Raw genomic sequence first — 16,986 nt, 5'->3', positions numbered from 1 at the left:
CAGTCAGCTCGAGCGTTCGGCCGCGGTCACGTGTACATGCTGCAACCTATCCACCGGCGGTATGATTGACGCGCCTGCGCACTGGGTTGAACTGCCAGTGGTCGGTCATTGTCAGCTCTATCTCCTACTCGGTAATGGCGTTGTGGCAGCGGCTGCGGATGTCCTGGTCGACGTTTGAATGTGCTTTGCTGCAGGCGTTCGGGCTTCAGCGTCGTCTAGGTGAGAGTCTGTGACATTAGGGAGAGATATCGGGGAGCGAATAGAATCTGTTCATGCTGGTATCCATCTGTCTATCCTAGTATCCATCCAGTCTGCTACCTGTGCAGTGAGCCATTCATTTGTATTAGAGGGCAGTTGAGCATCGACCATATTGCTGTGGGTCTGGAGTTGCATGTAGGCTACAGCAGATGAGGATGGCAGATTTCCTTCCCTGACAGACAATGGTGAGCCAGATGAGTTTTTCTGACAATTGGTAATGGTTTTATGGTCACAGTAGATTCTTAATTCCAGATACCATGATGGAATTCAAACCTGGGTCCCCAGAACATTCATAGTATTGCAATTATACTACTAGTCATCTCTATCCAAGTGTCCATCCAGAAATGTAGTCAACTAACTACCTGTCCATCCAATGATACTGCCATTCTCATACCTGTCCATTCAGAAATCCTGCCATTTACCGAACTGCGCATTGATGAATCTTTTATCTACATATCCAGGGGTGGTGAGAATCTGGCTTGCACTACCTGGGAAGGTAGTAGAGGCAGGAAACCTCTGAACCTTTAGAACATAAACAGATGAGCATGTGAAATATAATATTTAAGAATGGGTCGTATTCTGGAAAATGGGATCAGTGTAGATAGACTTGATGGGTGAAAGGGCCTCTTCTGTGGGGTGGCATGGTGGCTTAGTGGTTAGCGCTGCTGTCTCACAGAGTCAGAGAGGGGTTCAATTCCAGCCTCGGGCGACTGTCTGCATGGGTTTCCTTTGGGATTCCAGTTTCCTCCCACGCACAAAGATAAGCTGGTTAGGTGAATCAGCCATGCTAATTTATCCATAGTGTTAGGTGCATTAGTCAGAGGGAAATGGCTCTGGGTGGATTACTCTTCGGAGGGTCAGTGTGGACTTGTTGGGCCAAATGGCCTGTTTCCACACTGTAGGGAATCTAATCTTCTGTGCAGTATGACAATATCTGTCAATCAATCAATTGCCTATAGTATAGTAGCCATATGCAGTTGCCGTGGCTATATTTTGCAATGCTGTACTTACGTATTTTTGATTTGAATGGCTTTGTCCATTCCCCTGCAGTTGGCATATGAGTGATACTTGAAGAGTTTAATATTTTGTTTGGGTACAGATTTGGAAGGTAATGACTTGCTGGTATTGTAACTAGACTTATAAATGAATGACCCAGTTAATTTTCTGGAAGCAGGATTTGAATCCCACCACAGCAGATGTTAAAATTTAAATTTACTAACCAACCAAACAAGCCACTTAATTGTATCAATTGTTACAAAGTCTTTTTAAAAAAAAATTGAACGAACCTGGTGACCAATTCGTGTTAACTAAGGCATTGGAAATGACAACAGCAAACATACCCTTATGACCCCACAAAATCCTCCATGTTAACATTTGGGCACTAGTGCCAAAATTGGGAGAGCTGTCTCAGGCTAGTCAAGTAAAAGGCAAGTATTGTCATACTCATGGAATCGTATGCTACAATGTCTAAGACAAACCAATCGCCACCCCTGTCTCTGTCCTGCCAGATCCAACAGAGGTGAACACAGATGACCTATAGTTTAGGGAGGTTCCCTGGGGGTCTTCAACATTGACTATTTCATGCCATCAGATCAAACATGGGCAAGAAAAGTTCCTGCTCACTACTGACATCACCCTCCCTTCCCTCAGCTAGTTATTGAATCAGTACCCCTTCATGAATAACAGCACTTGAAGGAAGCACTCGCTCAGATGGTGACTTCAATGTCCATCACTGAGAATGGCTCAGCAATGCCAGTACTAATGAGCTGATTCAGTCCCAAAGGACTTAGCTGCTCAACTGTATCTGAGTGAACTAATAAGAGGGAAAAAGATACTTGACCTCATCCTCACCAATCTACCCGCTTCAGATGGAATTGTTTATGACAGTATAGGTATGAATGACGATTGCCTAGTCCTTGTGGAGACAGAGTCCCATCTTCACTTTGAGCATACTCTCATCATGATGTAAGCACTATCACCATGCCAAATGGAATAGACTTCAAACAAATCTAGCAACTCTAGATTGGACATCCAAGATGCCAACAGAAGCCATAGAATTGTACTTCCAACACAACCTGTAACCTTGTGGCACAGCATAACTCCACTCTACCATGACCATCAAGCCAGTGGATCAACTCTGGTGCAACTAACACAACAGAAGGGCACTTTGAGAGCAGAAACACGAAAACCTAAAAACAAGTTGTCAAACTGATGAAGCTACAACACACGGCTGCTTATGTGATAAACAGCATAGGTAGTAAGTAGTAGAGAGAACTATGTGATTTCACAACCAAAGGCCACATCTAAGCTCTGCAGTCAACTTATTGGATGAAGAGTGTCTGTAAGTATTCCCATCCTTAATGATGGCAGCGTCCAGCACATTTGTGCAAAAGATAAGGCTGAAGCAGTCACATCAATCTTCAGCCAGAAGTGCTAAGTGGATGATTCATTGCAGCCTCATCTGAAGGTTTCCAACTTCACAAATGCAAGTCAATTTGATTCTTTCTACATGCTATCAAGAAAAGGCTGCAACCACAGATTAACAAAGGCTACAGGCTATGGGCCTTGACAATATTCCACAGTAATCCTGAAAACTTGTGCTCCAGAACTTGCTGCAACGCTAGCCAAGTTGTTCCATTACAGCGATAATACAGGCATCTACCCAACAATGTGGAAACTTGCCCAGATATGTTCTGCACACAAAAACAGCCACAAACAACCCAACCAATTATGACCCCATCGATCTATTTGCAGTCATCAGAAAGGGTCAACAACAGTGCTATCAAGCAGCTCTTGTTTAGCAATAACCTGCTAACTGACACTCATTCTGGGTTCTGCCGGGGACCTCATTATTGTCTGGGTTCAAATGTGGACAAAAGGATTGAATTTGAGAGATGAGGGGAGAGTGACTGCCTTTGATGTCAAGGCTGCATTTGACTGAATGAGGCATCAGGGAGCCCTAGCAAAAATGTAGTTAATGAGAATTGGGGGAAACCTCTCCATGAATTGGAGTCATACCTGACACATGGGAAGATAGTTGTTTGTTGGAGGTCCATCATCTCTGCTCCAGTACATCTCTGCAGGAGTTCATCAGAAGAATGTCCTAGGTCCAACTCTCTTCAGCTACTTAATCAGTTATATCCGCTTCATTTTAAAGCCAAAAGTGGGTTGTTTAATAATGGTTGCATAAGATTCAGCATCATTCGTGACTTCGCAGGTAGTGAAGCAGCCCATTTAAGTGGCAAGTTACATTATTCATGCCTCACAAGTACCAGACAAAAACTATCTGCAATAAGAGAACTGAACTATTATTTCTTCACATTCAATGGTATTACCGGAAACCGAATTCTGGCTACTAAAGTAAATCAGACGCTCAGATTCTTGTTGTGAGTAACTTGCTCCTGACTCCCAAAGTCTGTCCACCATTTTCAAGGTCCAAGTCAGGAGTGTGATATAGTACTCCCCACTTGCCTGGATAAGTACAGCTCCAATGCAAGAAGCTTGACACCATCCAGGACAAATCAACATGCTTGACTGACACCACATCCACAAACACTCACTCCCTTTGCCTCCAACCCTCAATAGCAACATTGTGTACCACTTAGATGGTACAGGCATAAACTCACCAAGGCTCCTTAGATAGCACCTTTCAAACTCATGACCACTACCATCTAGGAGGACAAGAACAGCAAGTATATGGGAAACCATCCACCAGCCTGGTTTTGAAATATATCGCCATTCCTTCATTGTTGCTAAGTCAAAATCGTGGAATTCCCTTACAGCATTTTGGATGTACACACACCAAATAGGCTGACCACTCTTCTCAATGGCAATAATAGATGGGCAAAAAAAAATGTTTGCTCAGCCAGCAAAGCTCATATCCCATGAGTGAATAATAAAAGAAATGTTCCCAATCTGATTGTTCAGGGGAAGCATATCACTATTGGCATAAATGTTTGAATACTTGTAATACTCTACAACCATTTAACCGAAGACAAGTTACTGAAGTAGTTTATTTTCCTATTTCTGACCTTGAAGGAGTGTGGAAACCGCGTTCACTGACCTCTCAATCATGGCTTAATAACACAGCCCATTCCTATCTACAGTTACAGAACACATCGGACATGAGATTTGCAGTTCATAAAAATGAAAGTCATTACTAGTCAAAAGCTTAAAACATAACAAAGACTAAGAAAGGAAGTATGAGTGGCTAGGAGTAAATTTCACAAGCAAACTCACAAAGATAAATTGCTTCCTGGGTCACAAAAAAGTTTGCATTAGGTAAATAAAGCATTAATCAAAGATTGTTGTTGGAGAAATGAGTTTCAATGGTAGGCATGCTGCCACTAATACTGGGGAAATATGTATTATTGAAACAGCTTTTGCCTGAAGTGTGCTGAGATCTGTGTCCTGACAAAACCTATAACTGGTAGGGAGGACTTTGGATGAATAGTGAAGGCTGAGGGTCATATAAGGGCAGATTTGGGAAGTTAAAAAGGAGGGACAAGGCAATATTTCAGGACGAAAAGAACGAGAGTGTGACAAGTAGGAACATAGTATACAGGCAATCTCGATTATCCGAACAACACTGGTGTCAGTACTTTTTTTGGTTAATCCAATGTTCAAATGATTGAATGCTCGGATAATACAATTTACCCAAGCACCGGGACCTTGAGATCTTGTTCGGATAATCTGAAATTCGGATAATGAATATTTGGGTAATCGAGGTTGCTCAGTATAAACAACACTATATGATAAATAAGATTAAATCTGGCAAAAACAGTAACTAAACTAAATGTTTAGTTTTAATCGAATCCTCACAGTTTTCATAAAAAGATGGATAAATTGATAGAACAAATATAAATAAAGTTGATATGATAGCTGTTATGTAGATGCATTTGCATCCTCACCAAAGCTGAGACTTGAATATTCATGAGTATTTGACATGTTGGAAGGCAGGAGTAAAGAAAAAGGATTTGGGTTTTCCCTTTCAATAATGCATGGGATTTGTACAATAGGAAATGATCTTTGTTCAAAAAATCAAAGTGTTGAAATGGCTTATAGACCAACCCCTCCCAACCACAATAAATAGCTACATAAAAGGACACTGTATGTTAAGAAAGATATTGCAATAATCATTGGGATTAATCTTTACATCAGTTGAACAAATCAAATTGGCAAAGAGAGCCTGAAGGATGATTCATAATGTTTCAAAGACAGTTACTTTGAACAATAGGTTCTGGAACATTGGAGCAGACTATTTTTAGACCTGGAAATATTATAATGAGGCAATTAATTGAAATAGGAGAAAGTGAGGACTGCAGATACTGGAGATCAGAGCTGAAAAATGTGTTGCTGGAAAAGCGCAGCAGGTCAGGCTGTATCGAAGGAGCAGGAGAATCGACGTTTCAGGATTCCTGAAGAAGGGCTTATGCCCGAAACGTCGATTCTCCTCCTTGGATGCTGCCTGACCTGCTGCGCTTTTCCAGCAACACATTTTTAAATTAATTGAAATACCTCAGTAAAGGATAATGTAGGCAAGATTGATCTTAGCATGATAAAAATTTATTTCTTTTTGAGATTGAGAAATGTAGGTCTACAAGTAGTGTCTTAAACTTAAATAAAGACAATCATACAAAAATGAAGACAGTTGGCTAAACTGGACTGGGTAAATGGGTTAAAAATTAAATAGTAAGAGAAGCAGGAGATATTTCATGACTGTCTTCAAATTCCATTGAGAGGAAAAACTCTACCAAAGGCTGCACAATCTTTGGCTAACTAATAGAGTTAAGGTTAGTATAAAATTGAAATAAAATGCGTATGGTGTGTGGAAAATTAGTGGTAGACCAGAAGAGTGGGAAAATATTTAAAAGCCAAAAGGATGGCTAATAAAATAAGACAAACAAGTGTATAATTGCATCTGTAAGCAAATTGATTAGAAAAAAGCTGTAAACTTATGAATTAGGTACAGGAGTAGGCTCTTTAGCCCTCAAGCCTGGCAAATCTGATTGCTGCCTCAGCCCACTTTCCTGGCTATCCACTATAACAAATCGGTCCTAGACTTGGTAAAAACTCACCCACCCATGGATCGGTTCGAAGACCCAGGAGACCAATGCACAGCTGCTGCAAGTATTTGATGCAGTATCAAGGTCTGGTGCATGTCCAGGTGACCTTGGAATTTAATCAATTTGAAACTTTTTGGGCATTGTGGGCAGGGCATTGTGGACTTCATTGACAACAAGAAAAAAATCTTTAACCGATACTCAATGTATGTATGTTTTTAGTTTTAGTTTTGCTAAATGTTATTAATGCTACCTCCTAAGGCGAAAACTTTACAGTGGTAGTTATGACTGGTGCCATTATATTGGCCTAAATACAAAATGAGTCTATGCTGTATTTAACCAGCAAATACTGGCATTCAGAATCATAGAGATGTACAGCACCAAAACAGATCCTTCGGTTCAACTCATCCATGCCAACCAGATATCTGAAATTAATCTCATCCCATTTGGCCCACATCCCTCTCAACCCTTCCTATTCATATATCCATCCTGATGCCTTTTAAATGCTGTAATTGTACCAGCCTCCACCGCTTCCTCTGGTATTCCATTCCATACATGTACCATGCTCTGTGTGAAAACATTGTCCCTTAGGCCCCTTGGAAATCTTTCCCTTCTGATCCTAAACCTATGCCCTGTAGTTCTGGACTTCTCCACTCCAGGGAAAAGATCTTGGCTGTTCACCCTTTTCATGATTTTATAAACCTCTAAGATCACCCCTCAGCCTCTGGCGCTGCAGGGAAAACAGCCCCAGCCAATTCACCCTCTCCCTATACCCTCAAATCTGTTTTGCCATTGATTAGATAATGATTAACCTGTACACCAATTACATTTACTCAGTTTGACTATGCATGTCTCCATATCTTTACCCAAGAAAATACGATTAATCACAATTTTGATCATTTCAATTGACCGAGCCATAGTTTTTTCCTGTTTTTGTGGTGAGCCAATGGGAGAAGAGAAGAGCAAAAGGGAGTTCCAGATTTACACTATTCTTTGGTAATGGGTAGCTTCCGAAACCTTTAAGTAAAGTTAGCTCAAAATGATATGTTACTCGGCTATTCAGTTGAACCATACATTCATACAGTTGGGTGATACTGCTCTCATTGTCCATTATCATATTGCAACAAATGAATATTATTCCAATGGGTAGAATAAAAATGTATGCCAGCAGTATTACCTCGTAGATCACAGAATGAGCTACCAATCTGGTAAAGGTTACCTGCATCAAATGCAGCAGAGTTCCACAATGCTAAAAATGCAAGAATAGTATCCTAACCACCACTGGATCAGAAGAAAATCTGTTGCTATACAATAACCAGTCAAGAATAAAGTTTAAAAAAAACACACAATACCAGGTTATAGACTAACAGGTTTATTTGGAATCACTAGCTTTCAGAGTGCTGCTCCTTCATCAGTGTTCTAAAAGCTAGTGCTTCCAAATAAACCTGTTGGAAAATAACCTGGTGTTGTGAGATTTTTGACTTTGTGCACCCCAGTCCAAATCAGTCAAGAATAGTAATGGAAAATCAAGAACTGAATTGAGCAGAGTTTCCTTCCAAACATAGCTTTGAAATAATAGTATATTACAGTAACAGCAGGTCTCCCATTGTCTCTCACTCTGTGTATCTTTTGTTTTTACTTGTGTTTGGAAATCCAAACAACACATCAGTCAGCAGCCAGAAGGAATTGCTAACACTGCAGGATCGTTACAAATGAGATTCACCAGGATGATGCCTGTTTGGAGCATTTCAGCTATGAAGGGAGACCAGATAAGATAGAGTTGTTTTCTTTGGAGCAGATAAGTTCAGGGGAAATCTGTTGGAGGTAAATAGGATTCTGAGAGCATGGACAGGATGCATAGAAAGCAGCTGTTCCCCTTAGCCAAAGGGTCAATAACAAGGAGCACAATTTTAAAGTGAAAGGCAGGAGATTTCATCCAGAGGGTGGTGGGGGTCTAGAATGTAATGCTTGGAAGGGTAGTTGAAGCAGGAAACCTCACAACCTTTTACTTGGATGAGTGCTTGAAGTGTCAGAACATTTAAGGCTGTGGGACTAGTGAAAGTAGTATATACTTTTGGCAGTACAGACTCAATGGGCTGAAGAACCTTTTCTGGATTATGATTCTTTCAGATACTATGGAAGATACCCAATGTGCTAATTTTACATTTTTGTTCACAGCAGGATTCGACTGATGAGAATATTAAAAATGTAATCTGTATGCTTTTGTTTATGTTCTTACTTTGTTCAGTGTCTAGGTCTTTAATACATTATTCCAAATCAAAAAGTAAAATTTATTCCCTTAGCTACAAAAGCACTACCATAAACTGCTGTCAGCAGATGTATGAAAATAACCCAAGTTGATTCTTTCAGACTATAGGGAAGGATTTGCATTCCACTGGCATTGGGTCACTGTGACAGCAATGAAAATAGAATGTCAGCATCTGGACACCGGAATCGAAAGATTAGCTCTCCTTTCTCTCTACAAATGCTGCCAGACCTCCTGAGTTTCTGTCTTGTTTCAGATTTCCAGCATTCCAGTTCTTTATTTTATTCTGGATAACCAATCTGTCTCCCAACAACTTTCTAGTTAGGTGCTACAAGCAATAGCTCACTGTATAAAACATTTTACAACAGAGGTTCAGTTTTTGCATTGCAAAGACATGAGATAGCTCTAGCCAAAGGGTTAAGGATAATCCAAAGTGAATCTACAAATACATTAAGGGCCAAAGAGTAAATAGAGAATAAGGCCCTTAAAGATCAACAAGGCCCTTTAAATGTGAAACCACAGGAGGTGGATGAGATACTAAACAAGTATTTTGAGTCAGTATTTATTGTGGAGAGGTATATGGAAGATAGAGAATTTGGAGGAATAAATAGTGATGTCTTGAATTACGGTGGAGGAGGTGTTTGACTTCTTAAAATGTGTAAAGGTTGTTAAATTCCTGGCACCTGATCAGGTGTGTCCCAGGCAGGAAGCTAGGGAAGTGATTGTTGGTCCCCTTGCTGCGATATTTGTATCACTGATAGCCATAGGAAAGGTACCAGAAGACAGGAAGTCAGCTAATCATAGAATCCCTTTAGTGTGGAAGCAGGCCATTCTGCCTTTTGAGACCACACCACCCCTCTGAAGAGCATCCCATCCAGATCCAGCCTGTCCCTGTAATCCAACATTTTCCGTGGGTAATCCATCTAGCCTACATGTATTTGGACTGTGGGAGGAAAGCAGGGCACCCAGAGGAAACTCACACAGACACGGGGAGCCTGCAAACTCCACACACAGTTGCCCAAGAGTGTAATCGAACCTGGGTCCCTGGTGCTGTGAGGCATCAGTGGTAACCACTGAGCTATTGTGCCTGTGGTGCCATTATTTAAGAAAGGTGGTAAAGAAAAGCCAGGGAATTGAAGACCATTGAGCCTGACATTAGTGGTGGCTAAGTTGTTAGAAGGATTCAGAGGGACAGGGCTTACATGCATTTGGAAAGGCATGACCTGATTAGGGATAGTCAACATGGCTTTGTGCATGGAAAATTGTGACTCACTAATTTGATTAAGTTTTTCTTTGAAGAAGTGACAAGGAAGATTAATGAAGGCAGAGTGTTGGATGTTGACTATGGACTTCAGCAAGGTGTTCAATGAGGTTGTGCATGGTTAGCAAGGTTGGTACTTGGAATCCAGGCGAGCTCGCCATTTGGATACAAAATTGGCTTGAAGGTAGGAGACAGAAGATGGTAGTGGTGGGTTGCTTTTCAGACTGGAGGCCTGTGACCAGCAGTGTGCTGCAAAGATTCTTGCTCAGTTCACTGCTGTTTGTCATTTATATAAATGATTTCAATGTGAATGTAGGGGGGATGGTTAGTACGTTTGCAGATAACACCAAAATTGGAGGTGTAGTGGAGAGTGAAGAAGGTCTTCTTAGAGAACAGTGGGACTTTGATCAATCAGATGGGCTGAGGAGTGGCAGTTGGGGTTTAATTTAGGAAAATCTGAGGTTTTGCATTTTGTTAAGGCAAATCAGGGCAGACTTCTGCATTAAATGGTAGGACATGGAGAGTGTTGCTGATCAGAGACCTTGGGGTGTAGGTTTATAGTTCCTTGAAGGTGGAGTCATATGTAGACAGGTTAGCGAAAGAGGCATTTTGTAGGCTTGCCTTTATTGGTGAGTGTATTGAATATAGGATGTTGTGGCTGTACAGGACATTGATTAGGCCACTTTTGCAATACTGGGTTCATTTCTGGTCTCCCTGCTGTAGGAAAGATGTTAAAGTTGAAAGGGTGCAGAAAAGATTTAGAGGGACTTTGCTAGATTGCAGGGTTTGAGCTATAGGAAGAGGCTGAATAGACTGTGGCTATTTTCCCTGGAGCATCAGAGGTGGCTATTTTCCCTGGATGACCTCATAGAGATTTGAAATCATGAGTGGCCTGGATAGGATGAATAGCCACGGTCTTTGCCCAGTCCAGGGGTGTCTAAAACTAGAGGGCATAGGGTTAAGGTAAGAAGGGAAGATTTAAAAGAGATCCTAAGGGGCAACTTTTTCATGCAGAGGGTGGTGCGTATATGGAACGAGCTGCTAGAGGAAGTAGTGGAGAATGGTACAATTACAACATTTAAAAACCATCTGGATGGGTTTATGAATAGGAAGGGTTTAGAGGAATATGGGCCAAATGCTGGCAAATGGGATCAGATTAATTTAGAATACCTGGTCAGCATGGACAAGTTGGACTGAAGGGTCTTTTTCCCTGCTGTATGACTGTGACTCTAATTGCTAAAGAATAACAGTCATAAGCACAGGGAAGTGGGTATTTGATGCAAATCTATGTTTTGGGAGAGACCATTTACAGCTTATGAAATTATGAAACACTAATCAATTTGTTCCACAGAAGCCAATGTTCCTAATAAACTATGTCCATTCAGAAATCCTGCCATTTACCTAACTGCACATTGATGAATCTGCTACCTACATATCCAGGGTGGTGAGAATCTGGATTGCACTAGCTGGGAAGGTAGTAGAGGCAGGAGACCTCTGAACTTTTAAAACATAAATGGATGAGCACATGAAATATAGTATTCAAGAATGGGCCACATTCTGGAAAATGGGATCAGTGTAGATAGACTTGATGGGTGAAATGGCCTGTTCTATGGGGTGGCGTGGTGGCTTAGTGGTTAGCGCTGCTGCCTCACAGTATCACGGACCCGGGGTTTCCTCTAGGTGCTCTGGTTTCCTCCCATAGCACAAAGATGTGCAGGTCAGGTGAATTGGCCACACTAAGTTGCCCATAGTGTTAGGTGCATTTGTCAGACGGAAATGGGTCTGGATGGGTTACTCTTCGGAGGGTCAGTGTGGACTTGTTGGGCCGAATCTAATCTAATCTTCTAATCTACATCATGTTACCCAGACAGGCCAATTGTTCACAGAAGCAAGCCCCAGTACTCAAAACCAGCAGTAGGGGTCAGCATACTCATGTTATTCCATGCAATAGTTCTTCAGAATCCTTTTATAAATCCATGTCAATATGTGCAGTAAGCAGGAATCAGGCATTGGTCAGGAAAACTGCTGTTTGAAAGGAGCTGACGAAAAATTTTGCAGCCAGCACACCAATTCAGAAAACACTGCAATAAAGTAAAGATTTTATGTTACACCCTGTCTATTTATTTGATCTGATAGGTTATATGGAGAGAGCATTTGTTGCATTCCAAGATCCTTTACACATTTGTCATGAGGTGTGATAAATGCAAAAAATCTCCAGGCAGATAGTAGTTCACATTCACAGCAGATTCCCTTTTCTCCAGGCACTCCCTTAACAGCTATTACCGCTGCTGAGCACCCCCATCACTCTTTATCTTGCTGTTGACAATATTCTTTTCACCTCTTAAAAGATTCTACAAAGTCCCTTCCATTTATTTTTGTAAGGGTAGTTAATCCTTCCAAACTCCTGTACTATTTGGGATGTTCTCTACCCTTCTAACCCATGATCATAATTGTGATATCAGAAATGCAAGAGCCACATCACAGTACCCCGGGACTATGAGAAGCCGAGGAGAAACACCTATACAACGTATTCAGGAACAGTGGTTCCCCAAGAAGCGTAGTCTGCCGATTACTGCACAGCGGACCTAAACAGGAAAGCTCAGTACACCCAGACACTCTCATCACCCTACCATACATCAAGGACATTTCAGAGATGACCACCAGACTACTCTGGCCCCAAGGCATCATGATAGCCCATAAACCTACTACCATACTAAAACGACTACTGATGAATTTAAAGGACCCCGTATCCACAGCCAGCAGAATGAACGTAATATACAAAATCCCTTGCAAGGACTGCAACAAACTGGCAAGAAACTAGCAATTAGGATATATGAACACCAATTCGCCACCAAAAGACATGACCAACTATCACTAGTATCCATACACACAGGTGAAGAGGGGCAGCAGTTCGACTGGGACAGGCAACACGGGAATTCCTAGGGGCCTGGCATTCAAATTGGAACTCTATTAGCAAACTTATAGATTTGGACCCCATTTACCAGCCTCTCAGAAACAGAAATTATACCACCCAACACAATAAACCAAGACACATAACTAGCACGTGGGACAAAATGCCACTGGTGGCTCACTGATGGCGGTACCTGGCATGGTGAGGAAAAGTCTGAAAACAAACCCACCAGGTCAGTGAGCAACCTGAGCTACAAATCTTCTCCAAAATCTCAAATGCAAGAGCTGTTTTGCATATAGCATGATCTCATGAGCAGAAATGTGCTCATCACCAGACCAACATTTCCAGACAATGCTTAATGGGTACATATTTAAAGTGCTGTGTTTTGCTACATGGTTCAGTGGACTCTTTTATGTCCACCTGAGAAAGCTCCAACAATGCAGCACTCCTGCAGCGTTGTATTGGATTGTCAGCCTGATTTCGCACTCAACTCTTGTATGAATCAGTTTTTCTGTCCCTAATTTGTCTACTAATGATTTTCACTGATATTTCATTTCTGTCATACTGTTAACTTCAGTTCGTATTTCTAACTGGCTTCTGTGCTGATCAGTGCTAATCACTTGAAGGAAAGTGCATTCTTTAAAGAAGTAAAATAACTTTTGTCACTCTTGTTTAGATTGAGAAATGATGCTGAGATTCTTCTTATCAGAATATTTCTTAACCTGTTCTACCCAAGTGACCATAGCTGTGGACCTTTCTTGGTGTAGCAAAATAGTCATGTCAGGGAACTGGTAATCCACAGGCCCAGGCTAATACTCCGGGAGTTCAAATCTCAGCATGGAAGCTGATTGAATTCGAATTCAATTAATAATTCTGAAGTATAAAACTAATCGTAAAACCATTGTTGCTTATCATTAAAAACACCTGGTTCACTAACCTCATTTAGGAATAGAGATTGGCTATCTTTGCTTGGCCTGGTTTGTGAGTGACTGCAGACCCACAACAATGTAGAGGACTCTTAACTGGCCTCTGAAATGGCTGAGCAAGTCACTGAGATAACGGGCATTTATGGATGGGCTTTGCCGGGAAGGTTCACATCTCATGAAAGAACAAAAGCAAAAAGGAGACCAATTCTGATGAGAATTTATTGTATCCTGTCAAATAGAGAATGTCTGAGCCACTGTTGGACAACACATTTTGTAGGGGCACCAAGTTGGCTGAACAGCTGATTTGTGATGTAGAGCCAACAGCATGGGGTTACCATACTAAACCAATGAAGCATCTGATTTAAATTTGCGCAGTAACTAGTGGCACCCCCTCATTGTTAAGTAGGACTTGGGGGGGATGAGGGAGGGTTTTGGGTGGGGAGTTGGGCTGAGTGGTGACGTAATGATAAATGAACACAGATGGAGAGGGTATGGCCTGGTTGGTTAATGGGATGAAGGAATCCAGTTGGTAGTTGGAACGAAGGGTCAGTCAGAGGAGTGGAAGAGAGGAGGAAGCACTGGAAAGGGAGTCAGGGACGGGAAGGGAGGTTATTTGAAATTGGAGAACTCAACATTGAGACGTCGGGGCTGTAGGCTGCACAGGCAGAAGACAAGGTGTTGTTCCTCCAATTTGAGTTCTGCAATTTCATATAACCTCCCTTCCTGTTCCCGACCCACTTTCCAACCCCTTCTCCTCCCTTCCATTCCTCGACCGAACCCTCATTTCCAACTACAGACTGTACCCTTTACCTCTATCACCACCTCACCACTCAACCCTTCTACCCACCCACCTCCACCAAACCCCCTTATCCTCAGCTCCCCTTACACCCACCCTTGGCCATGCCCATGGTGAATTGGCCATGCTAAATTGCCCATATTGTTCAGAGATGTGTAGCTTAGGTGCATTGGGAAATGTAGAGGAATGGGTCTGGGTGGGATATTCTGCGGAGGGTTGGTGTGGATTTGTTGGGCCAAATGGCCTCTTTCCACACTAGGGATTCTATGATTATAACAGATTCCTCAAAGGAGTGTTAATGAAATAAAGATAACCTCACCTAATTTGACATTGTTTCAATCAAGATACAAAAAAAAGCAAATCAGAGCAGGACTTCTACACTGGTAAAGTCCAGGGGAGTGTTGTTGAACAAAGAGACCTTGGAGTGCAGATTCATAGCTCCTCGAAAGTGGAGTCGCAGGTAGATAGAATAGTGAAGAAGGTGTTTTGGTATGCTTTCCGTTATTGGTCAGAGAATTGAGTATAGGAGTTGGGAGGTCATGTTGTGGCCGTGCAGGACATTGGTTAGGCAACTTTTAGAATATTGCGTGCAATTCTAGTCTCCTTCCTATTGAAAGGATTCAGAAAAGATTTACAAGGATGTTGCCAGGATTGGAGGATTTGAGCTATAGGGAGAGGCTGAAGAGGCTGGAGCTGTTTTCCCTGGAGCGTCTGAGGCTGAGGGGTGACCTTAGAAAATTATGAGGGTCATGGATAAGGTAAACAGACAAGTTCTTTTCCCTGGAGTTGGGTAGTCCAGAACTAGAGGGCATAGGTTTAGGGTGAGAGGGGAAAAATATAAAAGGGACCTAAAGGGCAACATTTTCACACAGAGAGTGGTACGTGTATGGAATGAGCTGCCAGAGGAAGTGGTGGAGGCTGGTACAATTGCAGCATTTAAAAGGCATCTGGATGGGTATATGAATAGGAAAGGTATAGAGGGCTATGGGCCAAGTGCTGGAAATGGGACTAGATTAGCTTAGGATATCTGGTCGGCATAGACGAGTTGGACTGAAGGGTCTGTTTCCGTACTGTACATCTGACTCTATGACTGTAATTGAATTCATATAGCATGTTTCATGGTTGCAAAGTTAAAAATCACACAACACCAGGTTATAGTCCAACAGGTTTAATTGGAAGCACACTAGCACCGGGACGTCCCATCATGTCGGGCAATGGGACCCTATGTGAGAATCTCTCCGGCTATGTGGAAGGCATCTTGAAACCTATTGTACAGAGGATCTCCAGCTTCTGTCACGACACTACAGATTTCTTACAGAAACTCAGCACCCACGGACCAGTCGAACCGGGAACATTCCTCGTCACAATGGACGTTTCCGCACTGTACACCAGCATCCCCCACAAGGATGGCATTGCGGCAACAGCTTCAGTACTCGACACCAACAACTGCCAATCTGCAAACACCATCCTACAACTCATCCGCTTTATCCTCGATCATAACGTCTTCACCTTTGGCAACCAATCTTCATCCAGACACACAGAACAGCCGTGGGGACCAAATTTGCACCCCAATATGCCAACATTTTTATGCACAGGTTCGAACAAGACTTCTTCTCTATGCAGGATCTCCAACCAACATTGTACATCAGGTACATTGACGACATTTTCTTCCTCTGGATCCATAGCGAGGAGTCACTGATAAAACTACACAGTGACATCAACAAGTTTCATCCCACCATCAAACTCACCATGGACTACTCTCGACTGACTGTCTCATTCTTGGACACATGCGTCTCCATCAAGGACGGACATCTCCGCACCACACTCTACCGCAAACCCACAGACAACCTCACAATGCTACACTTCTCCAGCTTCCACCCAAAACATATTAAAACAGCCATTCCCTATGGACAAGCCCTACGCATACACCGGATCTACTCAGACGAGGAGGAACGTGATGGACACCTGGAAGTACTCAAGGATGCCCTCACAAGAACGGGGTACGATGCTCAACTCATCGACCGCCAGTTCCGACGTGCCACAGCAAGGAACCGTAATGATGTCCTCAGGAGACAGACACGTGCTGCAACTGACAGGGTACCCTTCGTTGTTCAGTACTTCCCAGGGGCTGAAAAATTACGCCATGTTCTTCGTGACCTGCAACACATTATCAATGAGGATGAGCACCTCACCAAGACCTTCCCCACACCTCCACTACTTGCCTTTAAACATCCGCCAAACCTCAAACAGATCATTGTTCGTAGCAAGCTCCCAGCTCTCAGGACAACTCCATATAACCTTGTCACGGTGGACGCTGCAAGACGTGTCAGATTGTGGACATAGATACCACTACGCGTGGGAACACCTCCCACCTTGTACATGGCAGGTACTCATGTGACTCAACCAATGTTGTCTATGTTATACGTTGCAGGCAAGGATGCCCGGAGGCATGGTACATTGGGAAACTGAGCAAAGGCTACGACAACGGATGAATGGGCACCGCACA

At 42.5% G+C, this 16,986-nt stretch overlaps 1 protein-coding gene across 1 annotated transcript in view; it reads left to right on the top strand.

The window, feature by feature from the left end:
• The first annotated feature begins 62 nt into the window (after positions 1–62).
• Positions 63–16,986, top strand: part of mrpl32 (mitochondrial ribosomal protein L32) — a 20,988-nt gene continuing 4,064 nt past the window's right edge. The window contains exon 1 of the mRNA XM_043719221.1: positions 63–219. Coding sequence (XP_043575156.1) covers positions 135–219 — 85 coding nt within the window. The 5' untranslated portion in view covers positions 63–134. The remainder of the gene's footprint in view (positions 220–16,986) is intronic.

The sequence above is a fragment of the Chiloscyllium plagiosum genome, chromosome 29 (genome assembly GCF_004010195.1).
Source record: "Chiloscyllium plagiosum isolate BGI_BamShark_2017 chromosome 29, ASM401019v2, whole genome shotgun sequence".
Taxonomy (NCBI): domain Eukaryota; kingdom Metazoa; phylum Chordata; class Chondrichthyes; order Orectolobiformes; family Hemiscylliidae; genus Chiloscyllium; species Chiloscyllium plagiosum.
The sequence above is the reverse complement of the archived record's forward strand: the minus strand, read 5'-3'. Positions and strand labels throughout refer to the sequence as shown.